The 19,786-nt window shown below is 35.4% G+C and overlaps 1 protein-coding gene across 2 annotated transcripts in view; it reads left to right on the forward strand.

Annotated features, from left to right (window-relative positions):
- The window catches only part of MTREX (Mtr4 exosome RNA helicase), a 118,856-nt gene that overhangs the window by 13,724 nt on the left and 85,346 nt on the right, over window positions 1-19,786 (forward strand). The window contains exons 2-6 of one of the 2 annotated variants that reach the window (XM_030798497.1): window positions 1,542-1,679; window positions 3,414-3,480; window positions 7,249-7,311; window positions 8,239-8,351; window positions 19,611-19,785. In XM_030798497.1, coding sequence (XP_030654357.1) covers window positions 1,542-1,679; window positions 3,414-3,480; window positions 7,249-7,311; window positions 8,239-8,351; window positions 19,611-19,785 — 556 coding nt within the window. Of the gene's footprint in view, window positions 1-1,541; window positions 1,680-3,413; window positions 3,481-7,248; window positions 7,312-7,471; window positions 7,550-8,238; window positions 8,352-19,610; window position 19,786 lie in introns of those variants that run through there. The other variant, XM_030798498.1, reaches the window with a different exon arrangement.

Raw genomic sequence — 19,786 nt, forward strand, 5'->3', positions numbered from 1 at the left:
GGGATAGCAGTTCTGAGTGTGACTGTTTTGTTACAGGATCAGAGGGGCAAAGTCACAATTTTCCGAAAAGTCTATTAAAATACCCTGTCCTTTTTTAGTTACATATCTGTATAAAGCTAGATTTTTCTTCATATGCTTTGACCAAAACAATGTGTCATAGCAAGTTGAATACAGAAACAGGTGAGACCTGCTGTTTCTGTTAAGCCAGACATGAGAGATTTGCAAAAATATAAAAACTATGCCATTCTCATTAACATTTCTTTAGAAAATAGTTATTTTTTACCAAAAATGTTACTCATGTTAATATGTAGTGGTTTGACTGTTGCCATTTTAAAGTGAATTAATAAGTATTTAAAACATTTTTAGTTTTAATATCTAACACTGCAAGTATCAATAGATACAACCACATAAAATTCATTAGAGTTTCTCATAACTTTTAAGACTGAGAAAGGATTCTGAAACCAAAAAGTTTGAGCCACTGACCTAATATCTGATTTACAGTTCTGTTGTAAGTAATGATGTTGAGCTGCTTTTCATGTGCCTGTTGCCCATTTGAATATCCTCTTTTCTAAAGTGCCCAATAAATCATTTGCTCATTTTTTTAATTGGTTTATCTTTTAAAAATGGATTTATAATCCTCACGCCTAATTTTCTGTCCTGGTTAAGATTCCGGAAGATAATTTTCTCATTTTATCTTCTAGATTCTTTGTTGTTTTTGCCTTTTCACAGATCTAAAATTCACATGGAATTGATTTTTGTGTATGATGAGGTAAAGGTCAGATTGAATTCCCTTATGGATATTAGTGTACCAAACATCTATTTTTTTTTTTTTTTTTTTTTTTTTGAGACAGTCTTGCTCTGTCTCCCAGGCTGGAGTGCGGTGGCGCGATCTCAGCTTACTGCAGCCTCTGCCTCCTGGGTTCAAGCAGTTCACCTGTCTTAGCCTCTCGAGTAGCTGGGACTACAGGCATGTGCCATCATACCCAGCTCATTTTTTTATTTTTAGTAGAGATGGGATTTTGCCACGCTGTCCAGGCTGGTCTCTAACTCCCGACCTCAAGTGATCATCCACCTCGGCCTCCCAAAGTGATTGGATTACAGGTATGAGCCACCGTGCCCGGCTCCAAACGTCATTTATTGTCACTACTTTTGACCAGCAAATCTAATCACAAAAAAATTTTCTTCCAAATAGTAGTATCATGCCTTTAGACAAAGCATTAAATGTTTGTTAAAGGTAACTCATGTTAATGTCTAATGGTGTTTTGATTTACAGTTTTAAAGAAAATATATTTAATAGTTATGTTAGTGTGAATTTTAAGATAATTTTAAACCTTCAAAGAAAAATGAAATACAAATGCAGTAGTATTCAGTTTTACTAGTTATAAAGTTAAGGTATTCTGGGCTTCAGCCAGTTGTTGTTTGTAACATTCATCTATTTAAAACATGACTTTCTGTTGATGGTATAGAGCAGTATATTATGATGTTGCTCTTAAAGTAAAAGTGGATACTGCAGAATTCATTCCAAACTATTTACTTTTCAGGAAACATTTTGATGGTAAATTACAATCAGAATCAACTAATAATGGAAAAAATAAGAGAGATGTAGATTTCGAAGGTACAGATGAACCCATTTTTGGAAAGAAGCCCAGGATAGAAGAGTCAATAACTGAAGACTTAAGGTAATATTTCCAAAGTCCTAAATGTTAGTAACTCATAATTCAGGTGGTTACATGAGGTTTTAAAAATTGTCTCCATGTTGCTACTTAGATATATGCCCATGTTAGAGAAATGAAGATATTCTTTCTATTTTTATACAGGCATGTAAATGTAGAACACTTACCTAAGTTTGGGGAATTGGAAAGCAATATAGAAAATACTCATCTTTTAATACTTTAGAATCCAGTTTTGAGAAAAAAATCTTAAAACGTGATTTTTTTTTTAAAGAAATACATTTTCTTTATTTGTAATGCCTCGGGAAGAGGATAACTGGAAAAGTGGAATAAAAGGAAAAAATAAAGCTAACTCAGTGAAAGGAATAAGTGGGAAGGAACATTAGAGGGAATTAGATTTTCATAGTTGCATATAGAGTAGAGTGGCTGTGCATCTCAAGACTCCTGCTATAGGTATCTGTGGCTGGAATCGCTGGTATTTATCTGATTTTGGAAGCTGGAGCTTTCTAAAAGTTGATGCCAGTACCCTTGGTTGACCTGTTTTCTATTGTGGTAATGATCTTTAAAACTTTGCTTCTCCCTTCTAATGTTTCATATTTGAACTTGGCACTACCATGAAGAGTTTACAATTTCTGTGATTTTTTTTTTTAAAACCAGTTAACTTTTGTTATAGTTAGTAAAATTATCTCCTATAAATGGTGATAGATGTGTCACTGGAATATTTAAGATGCACCGTTTTCCCAGGCTACTATAATAAGTTACAAAATAATATTTGTAGTTTAAAGTCATTGTTACTTGTTTGTAACTTTTGAGTTTGTCCAAAGTAATATTATTGACTTAAATCTTAGAAGTACAGTAAGATAATAATGAATCTAGCACAGAAATACATCTATTTTTCTTCGGTTTATCCAGTTTTGCCTTTTCAGAGTCTAAACAGAGAGCCTAGATGAGCATAATGTAGGATTTTGATGAGAATAAGGAACTTTTTTTTTTTTTTGAGACATTGTCTCACTCTGTCACCCAGGCGGGAGTGCAGTGGTGTGATCACAGCTCATTGCAGTCTCAGCCTCCCCAGGGTCAGGTGATTCTCCTGCCTCAACCTCTTGAGTAGCTGGGACTATAGGCGCGTGCCACCACGTATACTAATTTTTGAGGTTTTTTGTAGTGAGTTTTTGCCATGTTGCCCAGGCTGGTCTTGAACTCCTGGGCTCAAGTGATCCACCCGCTGCAGCCTCCCAAAGTGTTGAGATTACAGGTGTGAGCCACTGTGCCTGGCCAGGAACACTTCTATAAATAATAGCAACAAATGAATTGGGCTAGTTTATTTTATTCTTTCTATTGTGTAGTGGTTTATAACCAGCTTATGTTTTGAAGTGGTGACAGTGCTTGGTAGAGGTACTTTTTATTCAAAATAGTTATTGGAACTAAGCTGACATAATTATTTGAATAATCACTTGGCAGTCTATTCTGTGTCTGTAATAAAAGATGTTAACTGGTCATTTTTAATTTTCAGCATATATTTGCATAATGTGAAAACATTTCTATGTATTCTTAATAGCCAAGGTTTTTCCTATTTGGAATACTGATGATTGGATAGTGTCATTTTACATTATACTTAATCATAGTATTTGGAATACTATGATTGGATAGTGTCATTGTACTTAACAGTACAATGTGAGGCTTATTATCAAATTATAGAAAAGTAATTTGTTTTTGTGTAACTTTAAACAATTTTTTTTTAAGTTTGGCAGACCTGATGCCCAGAGTCAAGGTACAATCAGTTGAAACCGTTGAAGGGTGTACACATGAGGTAAGCACAAACAGCATACAGAAGGTTAGTGTTGTAAATGGGATTTTTCTTTGGACTATCTAGTATGATCATCAGCAAACAGTTTAGCCATGAGGACCTTGGAAACAATAAATAGTTTCCATGGGGTACCTAGTGGAAGAGTTGGGGCTTTGTAATTAAACTTCGGTTCAGATCCTCCCCCAGCATTTTTCTTAACTATAATCTTGGGTAAATTTCTTATTTTAACAGATTTTTTTTTTTTTTAAGGCAGAGGTTCACTGTTGTTGACCAGGCTGGAGTGTAATGGCGCGATCTTGGCTTACTGCAACCTCCGCCTCCCGGGTTCAAGCAATTCTCCTGCCTCAGCCTCCTGGGTAGCTGGGATTACAGGCACGCGCCACGCCCGGCTAATTTTTGTATTTTTAGTAGAGACGGGGGTTCACTATGTTGGCCAGGCTGGTCTCAAACTCCTGACCTCGTGATCCACCTGCCTGAGCCTACCAAAGTGCTGGGATTACAGGCATAAGCCACTGCGCCCGGCCAATCTTGGGTAAATTTCTTAACCTCTTTGTTTATTAAAAAACATTGTTGGCTGGGCGCGGTGGCTCACGCTTGTAATCCCAGCACTTTGGGAGGCCGAGGCGGGTGGATCACGAGGTCAGGAGATCGAGACCACAGTGAAACCCCATCTCTACTAAAAATATAAAAAAAAATTAGCCTGGCGTGGTGGCGGGCGCCTGTAATCCCAGCTGCTCGGAGAGGCTGAGGCAGGAGAATGGCGTGAACCCGGGAGGCAGAGCTTGCAGTGAGCTGAGATCGCGCCACTGCACTCTAGCACTCCAGCCTGGGTGACAGAGCGAGACTCCATCTCAAAAAAAAAAAAAAAATGTTTTTTTGTAGTTTTTAAATTTGCAATAAAGGGCTCTACCTTGTGGTGTGGTTGTGAGGATTATAGAAGTAAATTAGGTAAAGTACCTAGCACAGAGTAGGTGTTTAGAACATTCATACTCCTAAAGTTAAGTAACAGTGCTATTTTTGAAGGTTACATGGTATTTCATGTCTTGCTCCAATGACTGATAAATTGCAGTTTCTTTGTTCTGCCACAAGATGGTGGTCAGAGATAGCTTGTGTCTATTTAGAAGTGAGAATTTATACACATTACATGATGGAACTATAACACTATTTCCTTCTCAAAACTTTTTATTGTAAACATTACAGCAAGTTATTTTTAGAGGTAATTGGAGAATCTCATTAAAAGTCTATTGAATAAGCAGAGTAATCCAAATTAACAAAAAGGCTTTTGATGTAGGTTTAGAACCTTATCTTTTTTTTTTTTTTTTAACTTAGATTCAGGAGGTACATATGCAGGTTTGATTTTTGGTGTTTTTTTTTTTTTTGGCTTTTTGGTTTTTTTTTTTTAAGCGTCTCACTGTCGACCAGGCTGGAGTGCAGTGATGTGATCTCAGCTCACTGCAACCTCCACGTCCCAGGCTCAAGCAATCCTTCTGCCACAGCCTCCCAAGCAGCTGGGATTACAGGTGCATGCCACCACGCTTGGCTAATTTTCTTCTTTTTAAATTTTTTCTTTTTATTTTTAGTAGAGACTTGAGTTTCACCATGTTGGTCAGGCTGGTCTCAAACTCCTGACTTCAAGTGATCCAGCCGTCTTGGCCTCCCAAAGTGCTGGGATTACAGGCATGAGGCACTGTACCTAGCCATGTGCAGGTTTGTTACGTGGGTATATCGTGTGATGCTGAGGTTTGGGCTTCAGTTGAACCTGTCACCCAAATAGTGAACATACTACCCAATAGGTATTAAATAGTTTTTCAACCCTTTCCCACTTTCACTTCCTGCTTTTGGAGTCCTCAGTGTGTGTTGTTCTTACCTTTATGTCCATGTGTACCCTATGTTTAGCTCTCGCTAAACATAGTGAGAATATGCGGTATTTGATTTTCTGTTTCTGCATTAAATCACTTAGGATGATGGCCTCCAGCTGCATCCACGTTACTGCAAAGGACATGATTTCTAGAAATTTATCATTTAAAATATTTTTCTACTGAAAGTCTCTTATGTTTCTTTAGAAATAGTACATAGTGTCTGACAGGTGTGATGTCCATTTGATCATTCAAGATATGTTAGACCCTATTCAGTTATCTGGGCTTATAAAAGATGGAAAAACATAAACATGGCTGGGCACAGTGGCCCACGTCTATAATCCCAGCACTTTGGGAGGGCGAGGCAGGCGGATTGCCTGAGGTCAGGAGTTTGAGAGCAGTCTGGCCAGCATGGTGAAACCCCGTCTCTACTAAAAATACAAAAAAAATTAGCCGGGCGTGGTGGCATGTGCCTGTAATCTCAGCTACTCAGGAGGCTGAGGCAGGGGAATTGTTTGAACCAGGGAGGTGGAGGTTGCAGTGAGCTGAGATCGCGCCACTGTACTCCAGCCTGGGCGACAGAGTGAGACTCTGTCTCAAAAAAAAAAAAAAGAAAAAAGAAACACAAACTCTATTCTCAAGAGGTCAAAAGCCCCTTCTGTGCTCCATGATTATCTTTAAGCCCACCTTTCTGTCACTTCTTCCCACTCTCTCAGCAGGGTGACTTTTCCTCTTCACAGGCTTGAGGATATCAAGTTGAAATGTCGTCTGATTATAACCTCCATCACCAAGGCTAATTGTACATGTCACATTCCCCTTCCAGACTAAGGATGGTTGTTCTGCCAGTATTCTTGGTTGTGTCTTATCCTATCTCCACAAAGACTTTATTTATTTATTTTTAATTATTATACTCTAAGTTCTGGGGTACATGTGCAGAACGTGCAGTTTTGTTACATGGGTATACACCTGCCATGGTGGTTTGCTACACCCGTCATCCTGTCAATCTTCATTAGGTATTTCTCCTAATGCTATCCCTCCCCTAACCCCCCACCTCTCTACAGGCCCCGGTTTGTGATGTTCCCTGCCCTGTGTCCGTGTGTTCTCATTGTTCAACTCCCACTTATGAGTGAGAACATGGCAGTGTTTGGTTTTGTGTTCTTGTGATAGTTTGCTGAGAATGATAGTTTCCAGTTTCATCCATGTCCCTGCAAAGGACATGAACTCATCAACTTTTATGGCTGCATAGTATTCCATGGTGTATATGTGCCACATTTTCTTTATCCAGTCTATCATTGATGGACATTTGGGTTGGTTCCAAGTCTTTGCTATTGTGAATAGTGCCTCAATGAACATACGTATGCATGTGTCTTTGTAGTAGAAAGATTTATAATCCTTTGGGTATATACCCAGTAATGGGATGGCTGGGTCAAATGGTATTTCTAGTTCTAGATTCTTGAGGAATCGCCACACTGCACAAAGACTTTATTAATTTCCTTTTCTCTTAACTATTTCTAGAGTCTCTTTTTTTCTAATTGCCATTCCCTGTCAGCATATGAGCATTCAAAAGTTTCTCTTTTTGTTCTATGTTGTTTTCTACCCACTGTGTTGTTATTCTTCTGTGTTGTAGTAGTTTCAACTTTAAAAAGTACACAGTTTCCTCAGGGAGATAAACATCAGCTTTCAATTATTACCCTTAGACAAATGCGAGTAGATGTAATTTCTGAGTGTTGAAACTGGCTTTTTGCCTTGTTCTTAAAGACAGTTATTTGATTTACAGTGTCTGAGACAGTTAAAGTTCATCACTCTAGTTCATCAGTTTTATTTTCCAAACCGTCATCCATTATGGAATGCTAAATACATCAGTTCTTAAATAGTTGGTGAGGTCTTTTTTTTTTCTTTTCTACTTTGTTGTCAGGTTGCGCTTCCTGCAGATGAGGATTATTTACCACTTAAACCACGAGTTGGAAAAGCTGCTAAGGTCTGTACTTTGGGTAATACAGTTTATATAGTTTTGTGAGAGTCTCTTTTTCTTAAAATTCTTATTTCAAATGAGATTTTTGTATTTCCCACAGCATATGTATGTATGTATCAAGAACAAGCCAACTAAAGACAAATAAAATGGGAACTGAATCAGTTAACAACTATGCTGGAAACCAGCCATCATGTGATGAGATTTTAAAATATTAAAACTGTGATTCTCAACCTTTTAAAAGAATGTAATGAAAGTTATCAACCTTTCTCCAGAAAAAAATACATGTATACTAGTTTTTGCCTATAGTTTTAGGGTTTTAACAGGCTTCTAATGAAACTGGAACTCTGTGCTTTTATTAGATGGATTTTGAAGGCCTGACAGACCTTAAAAGGCCAAGAAATTTTTAAGGTTTAATTTTCCAAGTAATTTTCTGTAAATAAAAAAGGCAGTATGGTAGAGTATGCATGAACTCTTAAAGTCTAATAGATGTAATATTCTGTCTCTACGGAGTGAACTTTACTGAGAGACTTCACTTTTTAGAGCCTCAGAGTTCCTGCCTATGAAAGGAAATAATATCTATGATAGGGGTTGTTGTGAAAATTAGTAATAATATATGGAAAATGTGTTACACAGTGCCTGGCCACAGAGCTTGTTTTTGGTAAATGGTAATGATAATTTTATTATTAATATAATACACATCAACATAATGTAATAATCAAAAGATTAGAGAGCAGAATTAGCTTCTTTGTTGTCTGGGCAAAAATGTAGTTTACTCTTCCTTGTTTTCACTAATGTGTAGTATATTTTCTAAATAGAATCATAAAGGAATACTCCCAGAATGCTTTGGGGGGTAGCCTGCCTGTGTTTTGATTTTAAGTATGCTCTGATATGACTAGATGTTTTTATGCAGATATTAATATTTTGTTTTTATAGGAATACCCATTCATTCTTGATGCTTTTCAAAGAGAGGCCATTCAGTGTGTTGACAATAATCAGTCTGTTCTAGTATCTGCACATACGTCAGCGGGAAAAACAGTATGCGCCGAGTGAGTAGCTTTCTTTTTAAAGTCACTTTGTTTCTTATTTCTTATTTCACTCTTTAAAAGTTTCTTTTTTGCTGTTTGTTTGATTTCTGCTAGTAAAGATGGTTTTACTTGTCCCTTTTGAGCAATTTCTTTTTCTTGTCTTATTGAACCTCTAATACAATGTTTGCTTGAAGTAATAAAAGAGGACATTCTTTTCTTGTTCCTCATATTAGGAGAAAAACACTCAGGCTTTCATCGTTAAGCATGATATTACCTGTTGGTTTTTCACAGATGCTTTTTATTTATCAGTTTGAGGAACTTCTGTTCCTAGTTTGCAGAGATTTTGTTTGCGTATGTATATATGTCTATGTGTATAAAATATTTAGATACTGGATTTTGTCAAGTGCTTTTTTTGCATTTATTGACTTGATTTTTTTTTTCTTCTGCGCAGTCATGGCTCACTGCAGCCTTGATCTCTGGACTCAGGCCATCCTCCTGCCTCAGCCTTCCTAGTAGATGGAACTAAAAGCATACACCATCACACCTGGCTAATTTTTTTTTTTTTTTTTTTTTTTTAAAGAGACAACACAGGGTCTCAAACTCAAATAGGCTGGTCTCAAACTCCTGGACTCAAGCAGTTGTCCTACCTTGGACTCCCAAATTTCTGGGATTACAGGCATGAGCTACCATGCCTGGCCATGTTTTTGAGATGTTTCTTAAATAATTTGACATGTCTGATAAGTTATGTTTGATCTTGTTTTCTGTACAGCATCATTTCCCTTCTATCTGAAGAAATGCCTTTAGCATTTTATTGTAGTGCAGTTCTACTGATGAGAAAATCTTTTAACTTTTGTATGTCTGAAAATCTTTTACTTTTTTATTTTTGAAAGGTATTTTCCTTTGGTATGGAATTGTAATTTTCTTTTAAGACTGCCTTTTGACTTGCATAGTTTATGACAAGAAATCCTAGCATACCTTTGATCCTCTGTACATAATGTGTCTTTTTTCCTCTGGCTGCTTTTAAGATTGATTTTTATCATTGATTTTAAGCAGTTTGTTTTTTATGTACCTTGGTGTTGTTTTTGCATTTTTTTCTTGTCTTTGGGTTTGTTTTTGCAGTCCTCAGGGCTCTTGTTCAAGGACTCTTTTGGGCCACTTAAAGTTGTCTCACAACTCACTGATACTATATTCATTTTTTTTCTTTTGAGTTTCATTTTTGGGTCATTTCTAATGCAATGTCTTTAAATTTATTAATCTTTGCTTCTGAATTTTCTAATCTGCTGTTAATCTCATTGAGTGCTGCTTTTGGTTTTTTTGTTTGTTTGTTTGTTTTTGAGGCAGGGTCTTGCTCTGTCACCCAGGTTGCAGTGCAGTGGCACAAACACAGCTCATTTACATTCTCAAACTTGTGGGCTCAAGCAGTCCAACTCAGTGTCCCGAGTAGCTGGGACCACAGGCATGTGCCACCATGACTGGCTAAGTTTTTGATTATTTGTGGAGATGAAATCTCTCTATGTTGCCTACACTGGTCTCAAACTCCTGGGCTCAAGTGTTTCTCCTGCCTTGGTTTCCCAAAGTGCTGGGCTTATAGACATGAACTGAATGCATTTTTGATCTCAGATATTATATTTTCTTTGCTAGAAGTTCAGTTTATTTTTGTTATCCTCCATGTCTCTTAACTTTTTTTAGCTTCCTTTTTTTTCTTAATGTTTTCTTCTATTTCTAGTTTATAGAAATGCAGTCGTATCTGCTTGAACAGATAGGGTACAGTTACAGAAACGTTTAATGTCCTTGTTACTACTTCGTTTTTCTGTATTATTTCCTGGTCTCTTTGACGGATTGACTTTCCTGCTTCTTTGATTTTTTTTTTTTAATCACTGACTTCTTGATTATAATGTGACTGAGTTTTTTTTTTTTTTCCATGTTTCTTATACTTGAGTTTGTAGGGTTTCTTAGATGTGTGGATTTATTATAGTTTTCATTAAATTTGGGGAAATTTCAGACATTTTTTACTGCAAATGTTGCCCCTTCCTTTATTTCTTTGAGGACTCAAGTTATACTTACAGCAGGCCCCTTTAAGTTGTTCACAGCCCACTGAAGCTGTTTATTTATTATTATTTTATTTTTGGTGTTTATTCTGTGTTTCATTTCGGATAGTTTCTGTGACTTCAGGTTTATTCACTTTTTTTTTTATTGCAGTGTCTTAATCTGCTTTTAATACTAGCCAGTGTATTTTTTAATCTCAGACACTCAGAGTTTCCATCTCTAAAATTTTGATTTCGTCAGTGTTTTCCGTATTTTTACTTAACGTGCTGTTTAATTTTCCTCAGCTTTCTTGAGCATATAGAGTACTTTTATAGTAACTTTTAATATCCCTGTTTACTAATTCTGTCATCTGTCTTATTTTGGGATCTGATTTTACTGATTAAAAAAATTTTTTCATTACAGACTGTGTTTTCCTGCACCTTGACAAAACTGATACTTTTTTATTGCATGCCAAAACATTGTGAATTTTACCTTGTTCGGTGCTGAATACTTTTGCATTTTTATACGTATTTGTGAGATTTGTTCTGAGGTATAGTTAAGTTACTTGGAAAAAATATCCTTTTGAGGCTTACTTTTATGAATTTTTTAGGCACGACCAGAATAGCATTTAGTCTAGGGCTGATTTTCCCCACTACTTAGTATTCTTCTCGGTATTCTATGCAGTATCTTGTGAATTCTGAGGTTTTCCACTGTAGCTGGTGGGAAACCACATTTCTGCCAGTCGCGTATAAGATTTGGTAATTTTTATCTCTTCTCCTCTTGGTTGGTTTTTCCCTGGCCTCAGATAATTTCCTAAGACTTATTCACAGATCATTACTACCTGAAGACTTCCAGATGCTCAGCAGATTTTCAGAGCCTTGTCTTTGCAGTTGTCTCCTCTGGTATTCTGCCTTGCAAACTCCAGCTGCTGTGGCCTTCACAGACTACGATCTTGGTCTGTTCAACTTAGGGAAAGTTCCAGGGTTTACCTTGGTTGCCCATCTTAGAACTGCAGTTTGGAAAATCTAGGCAGTAATTTTGGATTACCTACTTTGTTTTCTCTCTCTTGGGGCATATTGTTCTTATATCCAGTGTATGAAACCACTGTTTCATATATTTTGTGCTGTTTTATCATTGTTTCAGGTAGGTGCGTAAAGCCAGTTTCTGTTACTCCATCTTGGTGTAAGTGGATGTCTTATGTATTATTTTTAATGTACATTATATATTACTACAATAGTGCACATATTTTGGTAGGTTCCTGTTCTTCTAAAATATATTTAATAACCAAGATTGTGTAGTCTTGCTACTCAAAGTATAATCCTTGATACTACCTGGGAACTTGTTAGGCAGAATCTCTAGCCCCACCCTATAACTGCTGATTGAGAATCTACATTTTAACAAGATCACCAGGTGATGAATACTAATGTTTGATAGGAACTGGGCCATTCTAAAAGTGGATGGATGGTGCTTATTAATGTGGATGGCATTTTGCAATCTGTTGTAGATTGACTCTTTTGGTTTAACTTTTACAATTTATAACATATTTCTCTATGACCTTTCCAGTTGGGTAGCTGAATTAGGTACTCTTAACAGGGGTTACCTAAAGAGTAAAGAAGACTGTAGAGAAAAGAAACATTAAAAAAATGGCACCAATCATCCTGTTCATCAGCCATTTTACCTTGGCATGGTGGTTGTCTTAGTCTGTCTTCTGTTGCTATATTCTGCTATAACAGAATACCACAGACTGGGTAATTTATAAAGAAAGGAAGTTTATTTAGCTCATGGTTCTGGAAGCTGAGAAAACCAAGAGCATGGCACAGGCCTCTGGCGAGGGTCATCCCATGGCAAGAAAGGGAGAGGAAATCGGGCCTAATTTGTCCTTTTAACTGGGGCCCGCCCCCTTGATAATCCCCTCCCAAGATAATGTAATTAGTATATTCATGAAGATGGAGCTTTCATGACCTCATCACCTCTTAAAGGCCCTACTTCCAAATACCATTACTTTGGCAGTTAAATTTCTACATACATTTTGTAGGGGTCATTTAAATCATAGCGGTGATCAAAATAATTCATGAATCCCGTAATATTTTTTTCCTTAACAGGTTATCTTATCTATTATTAGTTCCTTCCAGACCTTGGCTTATCTGGTCATTGTGTTATTAATTCCTCATTCCGTCATCTGTCTCATTTTCAGATTTGTTTTTATTGATTTTTTTCCCTTGTCATTATGGGTTATATTTTCCTGCTTCTTTGCATACCTTTTATTGATACTAAAATATTGTGAATTTTACCTTGTTGGGTGCCGAATAATTTTGTATTCCTGGTCAGGGCTTGTCTAGTCACTGTATTCATTCCTTCCAGACCTTGGCTTAGCTGTGTAAGTCTCAGTTTTTCTCTTCGTTGAGTTAGAGGAGTGAAGTTTGTATCTTATATTGTCATCTCAGCAGTATCAGCCAGTTGCAGAATAGTCTTTATCTCTTTCTCAGCCTTAAACACATTATGGTTCTCTATCACCCTAGTTATGTTCAGTGGAATTTCTTAAGAGTCCACTCCTGTTCAGAAGATGCTTAATTCACAAACCAGTTTCCTCCTGAGGCACAGGTATAGAAGAAGAGGTTTGACTACTCTTAGTTCAATTATTTTTTTCACTTAGAGAAACTAATTTAATTGCGATATGTTTGGTGCTTTATGCATTTAAAGCCAGCATATGTATAGTAATTTGAATTTTGGCTTTTGTAACCTTGCTTTCATTTTTCCTACAGGAGGAGAGATTTTTCTGTAGAGGAAGTTTTCATATAGATATGCTGAAACTGCTCTAAAACTTGGGCTAGGAAATTGTAAAGAGAATTTAAGAAATTCACCAGGATTGTAGATACTTGAAAACCTGATGAGGTTTGCTGTTGAAAACAGTCTGGCAATTCTTCAAAAAGTTATAATGTAGAATTATCATATGACCCAGCAATTCTACTCCGAGATTTGTTATAATGTAGAATTTGTTATAATGTAGAATGTAGAATGTTATAATGTAGAATGTAATGTATTTGTTATAATGTAGAATTATCATATGACCCAGCAATTCTACTCCTAGATTTGTACCCCCACAGAACTCATAACAGGTACCTAAAATCTGCATAGCAGCACTATTCACAATAGCCAAAAGGTAGAAACAGTCCAGATGTCCATCAGTGGATGATGAATGGATAAATAAGTTGTGGTATATCCAGACAGTGGAATATTACTCTGCCATAAAAAGGAATGAAGTGCTGATACATGCTCAAAAACATTATGCCTACTAAAAGAAGCTGGAGTCAAAAGATTACTTTATTTTATTATTCCATTTATGTGAAATATCCAGAATAGGTAAATCCACAGAGAAAGACAGCATATTGGTGGGAGACAGGGACTAGTGAGAGGAGGGGAGTAAAGAATAACTGCTTAGTGAGTACAGAGTTTTTTGGGAGGTGATGAAAATACTAGAATTAGATGGAGGTACTGGTTGTATAACATTATGAATGTACTAAATCCTACTGAAATATACACTTTAAAATGGTTAATTTTATGTTATGTGAATTTCACTTCAGTAAAAAGTAAACCTGATGAGGTACCTAATTGTATATGCACACCAGATGTTGCACACCAGATCTCACATATTTTCCCTAGTAATAAAGGACTTTAGGTAAACTCCTACTTCACCTGTTAACTATAGTAGGGTGCAACATTTTATTTATAAACCTGGTACTAGGGCTAACATGTTGGTATCAGGTTGTTTATATATGTAAACCAAATACTTTTTCTGACACTGCTGATTTTTTAATTGTATGTGAATAGCTTTATTATATAATTTACTTACCGTTTATCTATCATAAATATGTATTTGAGTGAGTTTTAGTAAATCGGTACAATTGTTCAACCCCTTTTAGAAGACTCCCATCTATTTAGTTCTCTTATGTGTGTTTACATTCAAACCCATTCCTATCTCTAGCCACACGCAAACATTGATCATCTTTTGGCCATTATAATACTGATGTAAACATTCATGTGCAAGTCTTTAAGTGGACCTATGTTTTCATTTCTCTTAGGTAAGGTAGATACCTAGGAATGTAATTGCTGTATTTTATGGCAAATATGTATTTAACTGTTGAGGAGACTGCTGAACTATTTTTTTAATGTGGCTGTACCATTTTATATTCCTACCAGTAATGTATGAGGGTGCCAGTTTCTCTGCATCCTTCCCTACTCTTGGTATTGTCTTTTTTTTTTATACCCATTTCAGTGATGTCACAAAGTAGTTTTAATGTGCATTTCTCTGATGACTAAGGGTGTTAAGCATCATTTCATGTTTATCATTTCTTTATATATCTTTGAATTGTTTATTTGAGTCTTGCTGATGTTTTAAATTGGATTGTTGGTCTTAATTGCGTTGTAAGAATTCTTTATTAGCATACGAGTTTTTTAAAAAGCAGATGTGATTTATAAATATGTTTTTCATTCTGTGGCTTGTCTCAATTTTCTTTTGTAGAGAAAGCATTTTAATTTAAATGTTTAATTTCTTAATATTTTACAGATTGATCATGCAGTTGGTATACCTAAGAATTACCTAATTGTGATTTTGCCTATCCCAAAATCACAAATATTTTCTTCTTTGTTTTCTTCTTGCAGTTTCATAGTATTAGTTCTTCCATTTAGATCTGTGATTCTTCTCAAGTTAGTTTTTCTGTAAGATGTGAGGAAAGGGTCTAAATTTAGCTTTTTGTATTTGGATATCCAATTGTTCCAATTGAGAATACTGTCTTTTCCCATTGAATTGAATTTCCGTAAATTACTTGTAAATTGTGTAGGATTGTTTCTGGACTTTCTGTTATATCTTTACGCTAGTACACTATTTTGATTACTGTGGCTTTATAATAAGTATTGATACTAGGTAATGAGAATTTTCTAACTTCATTCTTTTTAAAAACTGGGCACTTCCAGGTCTTTTGTATTTCCAATAGCATTTTAAGATTAGCTTGTGAATTTCCAACCAGAAAGCCCATTTTAATTTTGATAGGGATTTTGTTGAACTTAAAAATTAATTTGGGGAAAATTGTCATTTTAACAATATTGACTCAATCCATGAAAATGATGTATTTCTCCATTATTTAGGTCAACTTTAATTTCTGTTAGCAACATTTTGCAGTTTTCAGTGTATAGGTCTTACACGTTTTCTTAAACCTATTCCTAAGTATTTCTGTTTGTGCTATTGTGAATCACATTTTTTCTTAAGTTTATATTTGGATTGCTAATAGCTTGTATATTGAAATACAGTTGATTTTTATATACTGATATTTTATCCAGCAACCTCGTCGTGATTCCTTAAGTTTTATTAACTTTTTTGTACATTCCATAAGACTTTCTGTATAGATGATAACATTGCCTGTGAAAAAAGACGGTTTTACTTCCTTTTCAATATGTGTGTCTTTCTTATTGCATTGGCAATATCCAGTACAACGTTGGATAGTATTGAGAGTGGACATCCTTGCCTTATTTCTGATATGAGGAAGAAAACATTCAGTCTTTCAACATTAAGTATGACGTTAGCTGTTTTTTGCTGGTTGCTCTTAATGAGAATGAAGTTGTTTCTTTCTGTTCTTAGTAGGGAATAAATGAAAATAAACAAAAAATTGAGAATTTTTATCAAGATATGTTGTATTTTGTGAAATGATTTTTCCATCTATTGAGGAAATCGTAGTATTAGCTTTTTATTCTCTTAGTGTACTATATTAAATTTTCTGATTTTAAACCAACCTTGTATTCCTGAAATAAATCTGGTTGTTTATGGCAGATGATCATTTGTGTATGTTACCGATTTCAGTTTGCCAGTACAGTTGTCACTCATTATGCAAGGAGGATTGGTTCCCAGACCCCCTCATATAGCAGAATCCACAGATACTCAAATTTCTGCAGTAGGCCCTGTGGAACCTTCACATGTGAACAGTTGTCTCTCTGTATCCATGAGTTCCTCATCTTGCAAATACAGTAGGGTATTTTCAGTCCTCAGAACCTGCATGTGTAGAGAGCTGACTCTGGTTTATTCTAGACTTTTGTATCATCATGAGGAATAATGGTATGTCATTTTCTTATAAAGTCTTTGGCATTGGTGTTGGAGTAATACTGGTCTCTTAAAGTAAGCTGGAAGTGTTCCCTCCTGGTCTGTTTTCCGTAAGACTTTGTGTATTTGGCATACTGCTTAAATGTTTGATAGAATTCACTAGTGAAGCCATTTAAGCCTAGGCATTTCTTTGTGGGAAGATTTTTAATTCCTAATTTAATTTCCTGTTTTTTAAAGCCAATTTTGGTAAACCGTGTCTATCTAGAAATTTCTTTTTTCTTTTATGAGACGGTCTTGCTGTCAACCAGGTTGGAATGCAATGGCATAATCGTGGCTCACTACAGCCTTGACTTCCCAGGCTCAATTGATGCTCCCACCTCAGCCTCCTTAGTAGCGGGAGTACAGACATGCGCTACCATACCCAGCTAATTTTTGTATTATATTTATTTATTTATTTTTAGTTTATTTTTTGTAGAGACAGGGTCTGTGTTGCCCAGACTGGTCTTCAACTTCTGGGCTCAAGCAGTCCTCCTGCCTCAGCCTCCCAAAGTGCTGGGATTACAGGTGTGAGCCACTGTGCCTGGCATAGAAATTTCCTGAGGTTTTAGATAATTCTTTATGTTTAATATAAGTGTTTATATAAAGCTATTAACTCCCTCAGTACTGCTTAAAATGCATCCTGTAAACTGATAATACTGTGTTTCGTTTTCATTTAATCCACTTTTTCATTTCTCTTTTGGTTCCCTTGTATGTTGTTTACTTTTCAAACGTGATTTTCCATATACTTAGCCGTTTGTTATTTCTAATTTAATTTGTGGTTAGAGAAGATACTTTATGAAATTTCAGTAGTTTAATTTAATGATTGATATGGTTGGATTTATATTTGCCTTTTGTTGTTCGTTTTGGGGGTCTTTTGGTGTATTTCTCATGTTTTTTTTTTTTGGATCCTTATTTTTCTTCCTTTACTGCCTTCTATTTTGTTTAACAAATATCTTTTAGTGTACCATTTTAATTTCTCTTGACTTTTTAGCTTTCTTTGAGTTAGTTTTTAGTGGTTATTTTGGGGCTTACAGTATGCATGTTTAACTAAATCACAGTCACAATTTATGGGAAATATTGAAAACTTGCCCTAATATTTTCTTCTCATTTTTGTACTATTTAATACTGTCATGTATTTCAACTACATATGCTATAAATCTAGTAATACAGTATCTGTAATACAATATAATCGTTGCTTTAAATTGTGTTTTCTAAAAATATTAAGTGATAAAAGTTTTATATATACCTTTATATACACAGTCTTAATTGTTCTGTTTTATGGTATTGTTTCCTTTTAGTTTGAAGGGTTTTTAATAAATATTTCTTACAGAGTAGTTTTATTTTGCTTTCATTTTTGAAGGACAGTGTCACTGGATATAGAGTTCCTGGTTGACAGATTTTTTTTTTCCCCTTCAACTCCAAATACATCATTCTACTGATATTGTTTCATTCTACTCCATTGTTTCTGATGAGAAGTCAGCCTTAATTATGTTGTTCTTTTTTATGTGTTGAGTTTTTCTGTTGCGGTTTTTCAAAGACTCTCTTTGCCTTTGTCATTTAGCAGTTTAACTATGATGTTTCTAGGTATGGTTCTCTTTTGCTTTTTCCTGCTGTGTTAATTGAGCTTCTTGGATCTCTAGATTAATGTCTTTAAAACAAATGAAGTTTTTTATTGTTATTTTTTTTTCCTACCTCTTTCTCATTTTGGAATTTCCTTTGGGATACTTAAGGATGTCTTGCAGATATCTGGGTGTCTCTTATTTTTCTATTTCTTTTTCTCTTTAGATTTGATAATTTCTCTCAATTTATCTTCATGTTCATTGATAACAGTCATCACAAATCTGCTTATGGGCCCATCTAGAGAATTTTTCCTTTCGATTGTTAATCTGTAGACTTTCTTTTTTTTTTTTTTTTTTTTTTTTTTTGAGGCAGAGTCTCACTCTGTCACCCAGACTGGAGTACAATGACGTGATGTTGGTTCACTGCAACCTCCACCTCCTGGATTTAAGCAGTTCTCCTTCTTCAGCCTGCCAAGTAGCTGGGATTACAAATGTACACCACCATACCTGACTAAGTTTTGTATTTTTAGTAGAGACAGGGTTTCTCCGTGTTGGCCAAGGCTGGTCTCGAACTCCTGGCCTCATGTGATCCACCCACCTCAGCCTCCCTAAATGCTAGGATTACAGGTATGAGCCACTGCACCTGGCCTAATCTGTAGACTTTCCATTTGATTATGTTTTTAATAGTTTTGGTTCCTTTTTGAGACAGTCAGTTTCTTGTAACTGCTTCTTTTTTCCTACATATGGTCATACTTTCCTGTTTCTTTTTATATCTTGCAATTTTTTTCTTGAAAAGTTTAGATAATGTATGTAGCATTTTTGTATTTTCTTTTCATATATGTTTCTTATAATTCATATTTGATGTTTGGACAACTTCTGATTTTTTAAAAATTGCTTATTTCACTGGCTGGGATGAATGTTATTTTTATTTCCCCAAATACATTGTAATAAGCCTATTCTGGGCAGGAGCTGAATCTTAAATAAGGAGGCTCTACTACAATGTTAAGTTTAATGCTGATGTCATTGTCTATATTTAAAGAAAAACAAAACTGCTCTATTGTGTTCTGTTAATAGCTATGAAAGAAATTTTCCATAATCAGAACCTACCATAATTTTCAGAGGACTGACTTGTTAACTGTTACATGTGGGAAAAGAATACATATAGATTAACTTATTTGTGAAACTTGAGGAGGAAACACTTCATTTTCCCGGGGCTATAAGCACTTGGTCATCTGTATATGTGTGAACTCACAGACAGAGGCTCTGAATTTTGGAGGCCCATCTTAGAACCAAAGGTGTTTTCCTTGCAAGAAATAGGGTAACTGTTATCTATTGCTATTAGTGATTAAGTTGCATTAACTCTGAGTGACCAGAGTTAAAATGATTTTAGATCACTCTGTGTCATATTTATTATAATTATTAGTATAATAGATATGGTGTTACTATTCTTCAAAGTCCATTCAAGATAAGTAATTAGGGAAAATTTGGACATAATTTAAATATTAACAGAATTTTTAAAGTCATAATTTAAAGGAAAAGTCTTATGATTATTTGTTTTCATATTTGTAGGTATGCCATCGCATTGGCCTTAAGGGAAAAGCAGCGTGTAATATTTACCAGCCCAATTAAGGCTCTGAGTAACCAAAAATACCGTGAAATGTATGAAGAATTTCAAGATGTTGGTTTGATGACTGGTGATGTTACTATTAATCCTACGGCATCTTGTCTTGTTATGACCACAGAGG

This window comes from Nomascus leucogenys, chromosome 18 (genome assembly GCF_006542625.1).
Source record: "Nomascus leucogenys isolate Asia chromosome 18, Asia_NLE_v1, whole genome shotgun sequence".
NCBI classification, from domain to species: Eukaryota; Metazoa; Chordata; class Mammalia; order Primates; family Hylobatidae; genus Nomascus; species Nomascus leucogenys.